The sequence below is a fragment of the Populus nigra genome, chromosome 7 (assembly GCF_951802175.1).
Source record: "Populus nigra chromosome 7, ddPopNigr1.1, whole genome shotgun sequence".
NCBI classification, from domain to species: Eukaryota; Viridiplantae; Streptophyta; class Magnoliopsida; order Malpighiales; family Salicaceae; genus Populus; species Populus nigra.
In genome coordinates this window covers 11,454,504-11,463,191 of record NC_084858.1, presented here as the reverse complement: position 1 = coordinate 11,463,191, position 8,688 = coordinate 11,454,504, and the positions used below count along the sequence as shown (strand labels likewise).

Here is an 8,688-nt window from a genome sequence, read left to right as displayed (position 1 = left end):
TTCTATCTTCCAATATTCAACGACTTTCTAGTACTATTGTATATATAGATGGGCGGAAAATGACCTTCTTGTAAAGCACATGTTTGTCATGCAATTCATATTTAATTGGTTGGAAATGTGATATGAACCATGTTATTATAAATTTTGATTTTTATTTATTTAAAATAATTTTTTTATATTTTTATATATTAATATCAAAAATAATTTTTAAAATTTTTTAATATATTTTTAAATAAAAAATATTTTAAACTCTACCGCTTTCATAATTTTAAACTGGTTTTTTATTGGTTACGGCTGATGAAGCAATATAGATAGAGAATACAAATGGTTATGGCATTGAATTTGAGGAATTGCGGCATAGCATTAGAGGAACAGTTGAGGTACTTGTAATGGAAGATATTTGGATTGAAATCATGAGTTTCCGAAGATTGAACAGGATTAAAATCACATTATGCTTGTGCGGAGGATCAGTTATACTCACTTGCCATCACACTATAATGTCTGAGACCACAATATCTGATAATCATCCTACTAGAGCAAACAAAAACCTTCATTATCTTATTACAGGCATAGTTCCAAACATAAAAAATCACATGTTCATCAAAGTACAGCTTTAAATCCATACATGGTTCAATGAAATTTATTATTGTTCAGCAGAAATCCTTTCAGGACTCAAAACATCTCCAATTGACGACTTTACATCCTGAAAGCCCTTTCGCTTTGAGTTCCCTCCAGCAAATCTGGGACGATAGGTAAAGAAAAGGGTAAGCTATCACAGCTTAGCAAGTATAAACTCACACACTCAACTGGACCACGTAGAAAATTTCATGTGTTCATGATAATTATCAATTAGCTCAATAATCGGAAAACACTTAACCAGAGAAGAGTAAGGAAACTTCCTTAAGCCATAAAGTGAAACATTGGCACTCTTACTTCTAATAACTGCTACGGGCACATCGAACCAACAGTTTGTGCCTAAGACCAACTATTATGCCCAGTGACCCTTCTCACAAAAAGTACTTCAAGTACTTACCCAGAGGTTACTGACATCCATTCCCAGCCATCTGAGAAATCGAAAACTCATCTTTGAAACATTAGTCTTTTTCCATATAACATTGGCGACTCTTTCCCTCATAATCTCTTATTTTGAGTAGACAGCAAAACATTTTCATTTCATAAAATACAATCATTTGCTTTACATTCATAAAAACATTCCATGTATTGCAAATCATGACCTTCATGAAATGTTTCATATAAGCAAAACTTTATTCAATCACCATAACATGTGCTTGACCATATTTAACAGGAAAATATTATCATGCTGTTTCATCAAAGTCTCAAGTATAAAAAGATATTTCTGAAACAACAGCATGCCACATTCAACTAACTGCCTTCCTTCTACATATCCCATGTCGTCAAATTCCAAAGCTTAGAAACTTAACCATAATCATATAGTATTCTTCGACACCTCAAATTAACTTTTTGTGCATTAGTTGATTAATGAATCATAACAATTCTTTATAATCTCAGATAGATGTAACCATCTTTCTATCCATACATGGCTCAACCTGTGTGATTAACTCCATGTAAATCATTAGAAGTCCAAAACTGATCCTGTACAATGCTGCCTGGCAGCACATGCACTTTTCAGAATTTCATTTGTATCTTATTATAAAGAAATCCAATTTAGTGTATCACTTGTGGCATCAACAACTAAACTTAATAATCTTTCCAGTAGCATAAAAGTTGTACTTTTTTGGATACACAAACCAATACAGTTTTAAGTTTGAAATCAGACCAATAATCAGATCCTTAAACTCAGAAACGTTCTGGCTACTGCATATTTTGATTTTATACCCTATAGCCTCCCATCACTCACTAATCCAAAAACATACTTGATAAGAAAGACATAAAATACCTTTCCAATGCTACAAAAAATTACTCTAGAATCACTTTTGATCCAAAACAGTCCAACCTTGAATGTGATGGAATAGTGGGCTTGGAAATCTTCCCAATCTACAAGATATTACAACTTAACTATCCTCTCACACATTCTCCGAAGTTACGAGTCTCGCTTCCTCTCATACAATGTCTCTACACGCATCACCTAATGAAACAAACCACCTCTTAGACTACTTTGTTAGGTAGGAAAGTTGAGTGTGTAAATACCTAGTTCTTGTACAAAATTCAGCTATCATAATATAAATGCACTATCATGTAGATGTAGAAACAGATTATTCTGATACTACGAAGCAGGATGCGCTATCTGATTTAATTCCAGAATTTCCTCAACTTGTAGCTTGAAAGGAGATTGCAAATGTTAGTAAAACCCATCGTCATGTCATCAACCTCCAATATCCACATCCAACCAAAATCCACAAATCCCATCCCTGATCAAATAGAACCAAAAACACCACCATTCATTCAATGTCTAAAATCTACAATAAACCCATCACTTCCAAAATCACTACCAAACAACTACAATCAGCACAAAAACAAAACTTACAAATGAACACCCTAAACCCACCATTCAAATCCTCAAAACACACAAAACCCACATCCCAATTCTTGTCAAAACTAACAAACAAACACACCCAAAAAAACGATCCAAATTTCCTTTAAAAAAAAAACTCACCAACCATATTACTTGAATCCTGTTTCATAGCCTCCACCATACGCATTATCATCCTCTTCAACTTTAGCAGTCAAGTAAGGGATAGGAAATTCAGTGACATCAAAGCTCTGTTTCTCCTTCATCAAGTTGACCACATCAGATTTCTTCAAGACGGTGCGTTGAATGGGAGGCCTGTCGCGGCGCTGATCACGGACAAAGTACTTGATGTCGTAGACAGTTTCTGGGTTTGAAGTGGGCACCACAGGCTTGACTTTAGTGGTGGCAGGACATTCGGGACGGTACTCAGTGGCCATGGGTAAAGCGGATTTGTATTCCGGGCTGGCACATGGCCCGGTTATTTCCCATGGCTTTTTGAGGTATCGTTTTAGGGTCTGGAAGAGTGATGTGGTAGCGCTAGAGATTGGTTTCGCCATTTGAGACCAAACTATAGGAGATTGCTAGCTACTGCCCTGTTGCTGTTGGAGAAGGGAAGGAGGAGACCTGATAGAGATAGAGGAGTATGAAACGACGTATCGTCTTGAAAATGGTTGCCAGCCCGGTTATAAACCAAATAGGCAAATATACTTCCATATTTCTTTCTTTTATTTATTTATTTATTTCATCTTTTCATTTTAGTTACATGTTCTTTTTTTTTTCTTTTTCTTTTTCATTTTGTAAAACATGTTTTAATTATATTAATTTAATTCTTTCTTCTTAATTTTCTTATGAAACTATGTTAAGATTTAGATTCTTTAACCTGAAAATAAATAAATAGCAAACAAAGAATATGTTTATTCATTTGAAAATAAAGAGGATTATTTAATAAAAATAAATTTAAAATCAAATTAAAGCAATCTTTATAAATATTTTAAGTTTTGTTATATTCTATTTATATATTGATGGTCCAAATTTAATAAATTTAAAAAACCATCTAAAAACCATATTTAAAACAGGCTTAAAAAATTGCCTAAATTAATTGGGTTTATATACTATGCGTGGACCTAATTAATTAGGGGTATTGGGCATGCTAACATTTAATTTTTTTTTAGAGGTGTCGAGCGTAAGTTCAACGCCCATTGGTACATAATTTCCATAACATGTATTCATTTTTTTTTTTTAATTTATATATTATTGTTGGCTTAGACATACAATAATTTATTTTATAATTTTAATTGCTAATATATATTTTTTCCCCGAAAACAAATTAATCTTCAAAAATCTATATACAATCTCAAGATACCTTAAATGAATAGAAAAACACTGGTAGAACACGTAAAAATAAAAATAAGATTTTCAATGTATAAATATTCTTTTTAATTGACCACTTATCAACTCTATAAATAATATAACAAAAATATTCTTTCATCAAATTTCATATTGATTCCATGATTTTCATTACAATCATTATTTACATTTTAGTTCGACCACTTCCATGATATTATTACCAATACTTTTAGTTCACAATCCAAAATAATTTGGAATTTCATCTCCCTTTTATTTACTCGTGATCATTTTTTTGACTTCAACATTTACCTCATCAATCCATTATAACACCCTTAATATTTGGGGTCATTATCTCAATTCATACTTGGTTCCAATTATTTCAATGTATATAAACATTTACATTCATTTAATTATACATAGTGTTGTTTCCAACCCATTTACTTTTATTTGATTATTTTGACATCTCTTGTCTTTTCAATCTCCACGTATAATCAAACTTCACTTATATTATTCTTTGTTATCCATTATTACTCATGCTCATTCATAGCTCATTTGTCATGCTTATTCATGGCTCATTCGTCTAATTTTCATCCTTGATTGCTCATTATGCCATCTTATGATTCATCTATATATTTTCATATTTAATATTTATTTTTCTCATTTATGGCACATTTATATATTCTTCATACACCATATTCATTTGGCCCATTTGTGGTCCATCTATAGTTTATTCACAATTATTCCATTGGCCTATTTATAGTCCATATATGTATTTTTTTTATTCATAATTATTTCATTGGCCTATTTAGACGCTATCAAATATTCTTTTTCATTTTAGATATTTCTTTTTGTCTAGGGCTATCATTATGACCGAATGAATTTTACATACTAAACTCCATCATTATGGTCAATTAATCAAACTCTCTTTGCTAGGCTTTATTTCTATTTCATGTATTAAATTCCACCATTGTAGTAAATTCTCCTTTTTTATATAAACTGTACATCATTGTTGTGTGGTCCATTTACTTTGCATAATATTACATTCCTCTTATGAAATAAAATTTATGTTCAAATCATTCTTCCCTGCCCCATAGGTGTATTTCTCACTTAACATTTATTTTAACAATAGCCCTTATCCACCTAGTTTACTTATTCATGTATTTGTATCATATCCATAATCTTAGTCACCATCCACATAGTCGACTAAGTATTCAATTTCATAACCTTTGTTCCGTTACATGGCTAATTAAGTAATCAACATCATAACCATAGTCCCGTTACATGATCGACTAAGTAATCAATACCATAATTTTATCCTTGATTGACATCCAACTAAGTATCTTCACCATAACTTTATTCCTGTTACATGGCCGACTAAGTAATCAATACCTTAGTCCCATTATATGGCCGACTAAGTATCTTTATCATAACCTTTGACTCGTTACATGACCGACTAAGTATCTTTACCATAATCTTAGTCACGTTTCAAGACTGACTAAGTAATCAATACCATAACTTTAATCCTGTTACACGACCGACTAAGTATCTTTAACATTTTCACTATTTTAATCTATTTAAGATTCATACAATTCTTTATAATGTTATAATCATTTATAATTTATAGGTGGATATTCATCGTTGTGGTTATTCGTAATTATATATAAACACCTCATTGTTGTGGATGTACATAATCAAATACTAGTTTCCATCGTTGCAGTTAATTACAATATATACATAGACTATTTTCGTTGCGATTGTGTTCAATAAATTAATGCCTAATATTTATGTCATCAAATTAAATCCTCACTCAAGAATTCGACAACATCAAACTTTATAAATTAATGTCCAATAAATCATAAACCAATAATTAATATTTAATATACAATTTTCCACTTTTACATATCCAATTCAAATTTCAAGCATAACATCCTTATATTTTCCATATTCTCAATCTATCCAGTTATGCTCAAACACATCAAATTTATAATTTCTTCATATTAATACATATCAATGAAATTCAATTTCCAACTTAACCTAACAAAATCAATTTAATTGAACATGTAAATTTTCAAGACTTGTATACTTAAACTTTTTCTAAGACAACCCATAAATTTTGCCAGCATACAGGTTTTGTGAAGAAATAAATCCAACTTACTTTCCAAGCATCCAAACTGACATCACAATTATTTCTTCGTATGGAAAAGGTCTTTATTAGGGCAATTTATGTTCTCTAAGTCCAAAGTCAAAGGTTGAAGATTTTATACAAGACTATTTTTTTTTTTAGGAAAGTAGTTATTGTACCACTTAAATCTAGATTGTCTACGTTAAAAAGGAACTATTATTATTTTAGAGGATACAAATGAATTGAAGGGGTGTGGGGATTAGGGTTTTCTATCAAATAAAAAGAAAGAAAGAAAGAAAAAAGGTACGACCAAAAAGAGAAAGAAACTCTCACCTTTTTCTCTTATACCTGAAATTATATTTTCATCTTTTCTCTTTCATTAGTTTTTTGATAGACATACAAGACTAAGTTATTTTTTTGGTTGAAAGGATACAAAAACTTTCAGATTTGAAAAATGGTGAGATCTATTCTATGTTTTCTTTTCAATTTATATGATGAATATGAATGTTTTCCGATGCTTATTTCATATTATTGTTTAGTTTGATTGTTAAAGTGAACTCTAAGTTATTATTCTAAACCAATCTACTGCTACATTAGCTATCAAAACCGGGGTTGTGATATTTAAACTTGTGAAGTGACCAAGTTTAATAATTATGGCGGATTTATGTTGTTAATTTTACGAAAAACATTCAATTAAATCAAACATAGACTGCAAATAGTTATGTTGTCTAGATTTATCTACCTATCTAGTTCTTAAGGTTTTCATTGAATTAAATTACTAATGTGGACATTGTGGTTGTTTAATGGTTAGAATTAGTTACATTGCAGATCGGTTAATTGACTAATATTAAAGAAAGATGAATATTTAGAATATAAATTGATGTATCATGATCAGTTTTGATTTTCATAGGTGAATGTTTACTTGAGACCAATGTTTTTCTCTTAATAAGTTTCAGTGTATTTAATTAGTTTGATTACTTTATTTTGTTTACCATAGTATAGCCTAGATAACCTCAAAACCTCTAATTTTAAAGCATTTAGCATAAAGACCTGAACTAAATCTTCCTCATGGGATCGACTTTCTGCTTGCTTTATACTATCTTATTTGTTTAAGTTAGGGAATTAATTTGTATGACTGCGACATCACAACAACAAAGAACCTCAATTTATGGTATTCTTACACCATTGCCCACTCTTTTTATTTTGATAGAGAAATAACCCTCTATTATTCTTACTTATCTAAAAGAGTTTATCAAATTATTTATTGTTGATGATTGTTGCAAATTGCCCATAACTGATGCATTCATGTGATAAAAGTTTTCATGTATCATGATCATCCTTCAAAAGGGTAAATCAGATTTTTGGCCATCAAGATGCCCCTCAAGTGTATCGTTACTCTCAACTACTGCTGGAGTTCACCAAGTAGTCTATTGTCTTTGAGCAAAGTTTCCATCATCTGATCAAGTTGTGCTAATTCTTCCAATTATCATTAAGAAGCACTTTTTATTGTCAGATCTCATTCATAACTTTAATGGATTTTGCTGAAACATCATTTGATTATTGTTATCACAATAGCTTCTTTTCCCTTCAGCTGATTTGGATATCATCGGTTATCCCTCTTAGGATCCACTGTGTTGCCCTTTAATTGCTCAAGTTTTCAAAGACAACTCATAAGAAGTGTTAATGACTTCTTTTGTTTGAAAATTGTTTTCTTTTTTCGGAATCAACTCATAAATTTCAAGGATATAAATCCATTCAAGTCTAATTATTATAAAGAAATTATGAGATGTAAATTTGAAAGTGTTTCTTTGATTGTAACCCCAAAACATGTCATTCAACACTAAGGTGCATCTTTTATGTGTTTTTGGTTGAGAATTGTCAGGGTAAAATTTGAGAGAAAGTGTTACCTCAAAATTAGGTTATCCATGGCTCAAATGATTTTTTTGCATTTTTAAAGATAGAAATTTATTCGATGTAAGGTTAAAAAAAATGTTTTGAATTTCTTACAATTCCTAAGGGATTTAATCTTTAGGGAAAAAAAAGAGAATTTAATCCTTTATTTAGGTAAGAATGAAACTGGTAAAGGTACATGATGAGGTGACCTTCTATTTTTTTAGGTTTTAAAGCAAAAAACTCGAGTAAAATCTTGAGGTTTTGTTTGAAAAAAAAATCTCTTTCTTTGCACTTATTTTATAAGCATAAATAATAACGAGTAGCTTTGTTTGCAATGTCATGATTCTTATGAAAAAATTCTTTTGCATTTTGAGAACTTTTATTGGTCCAAGTTGCTTGCTTGCTTGCTTGATTAGAAAGAGTTTTTAAAAGGCACTTAATGCAAGTTAAAGCTTTTTGTAAAGAAAGAAAGGGATTTTTAGGCTCGAAGAGTGTTTCTTTAATTTACCTTTTTGTTTCTTTTAGCGGGCATCCTTATTTTGTTTTGACCTTGACTTGATCATTTTTTGTTTCTTCCATTTGGGTATGCCCCAACATTCTAATTTCTCAGGCTCTTTGGCTTTTTCATAACCTCTTTTTAGCTTTTTGATATTTAATGTTTTGCTTGCCCCTCAGTATGGGGGTATAATCTTAATTAAGATCGATATTTGACTTTTGGAATTTCCATTTGTCCTCCAATGTGGGGTGTGATTCTAGTTAGTATCAATTCTTGATCATTGGAATTTTCATTTCCCCCTAGTATAAGGTGTGAACATATTCAGGGTTTTTACAAAGA

At 30.8% G+C, this 8,688-nt stretch overlaps 1 protein-coding gene across 2 annotated transcripts; it reads right to left on the bottom strand.

Annotated features, from left to right (window-relative positions):
* Positions 1 to 532: 532 nt before the first annotated feature.
* Positions 533 to 3,170, bottom strand: LOC133698162 (uncharacterized). 2 transcript variants are annotated; one of them, XM_062121006.1, is made up of 2 exons: positions 2,636 to 3,170; positions 533 to 740 (listed from the first exon to the last, which is right to left on the bottom strand). In XM_062121006.1, the coding sequence occupies exon 1, from the start codon at positions 3,046 to 3,048 to the stop codon at positions 2,644 to 2,646; it is 405 nt and encodes a 134-aa protein (XP_061976990.1). In that variant the 5' UTR covers positions 3,049 to 3,170; the 3' UTR covers positions 533 to 740; positions 2,636 to 2,643. The 2 variants fall into 2 exon arrangements, with proteins under 2 accessions (XP_061976990.1, XP_061976991.1); XM_062121007.1 differs by having other exon boundaries at positions 2,640 to 3,170.
* Between the last annotated feature and the right edge of the window lie 5,518 nt (positions 3,171 to 8,688).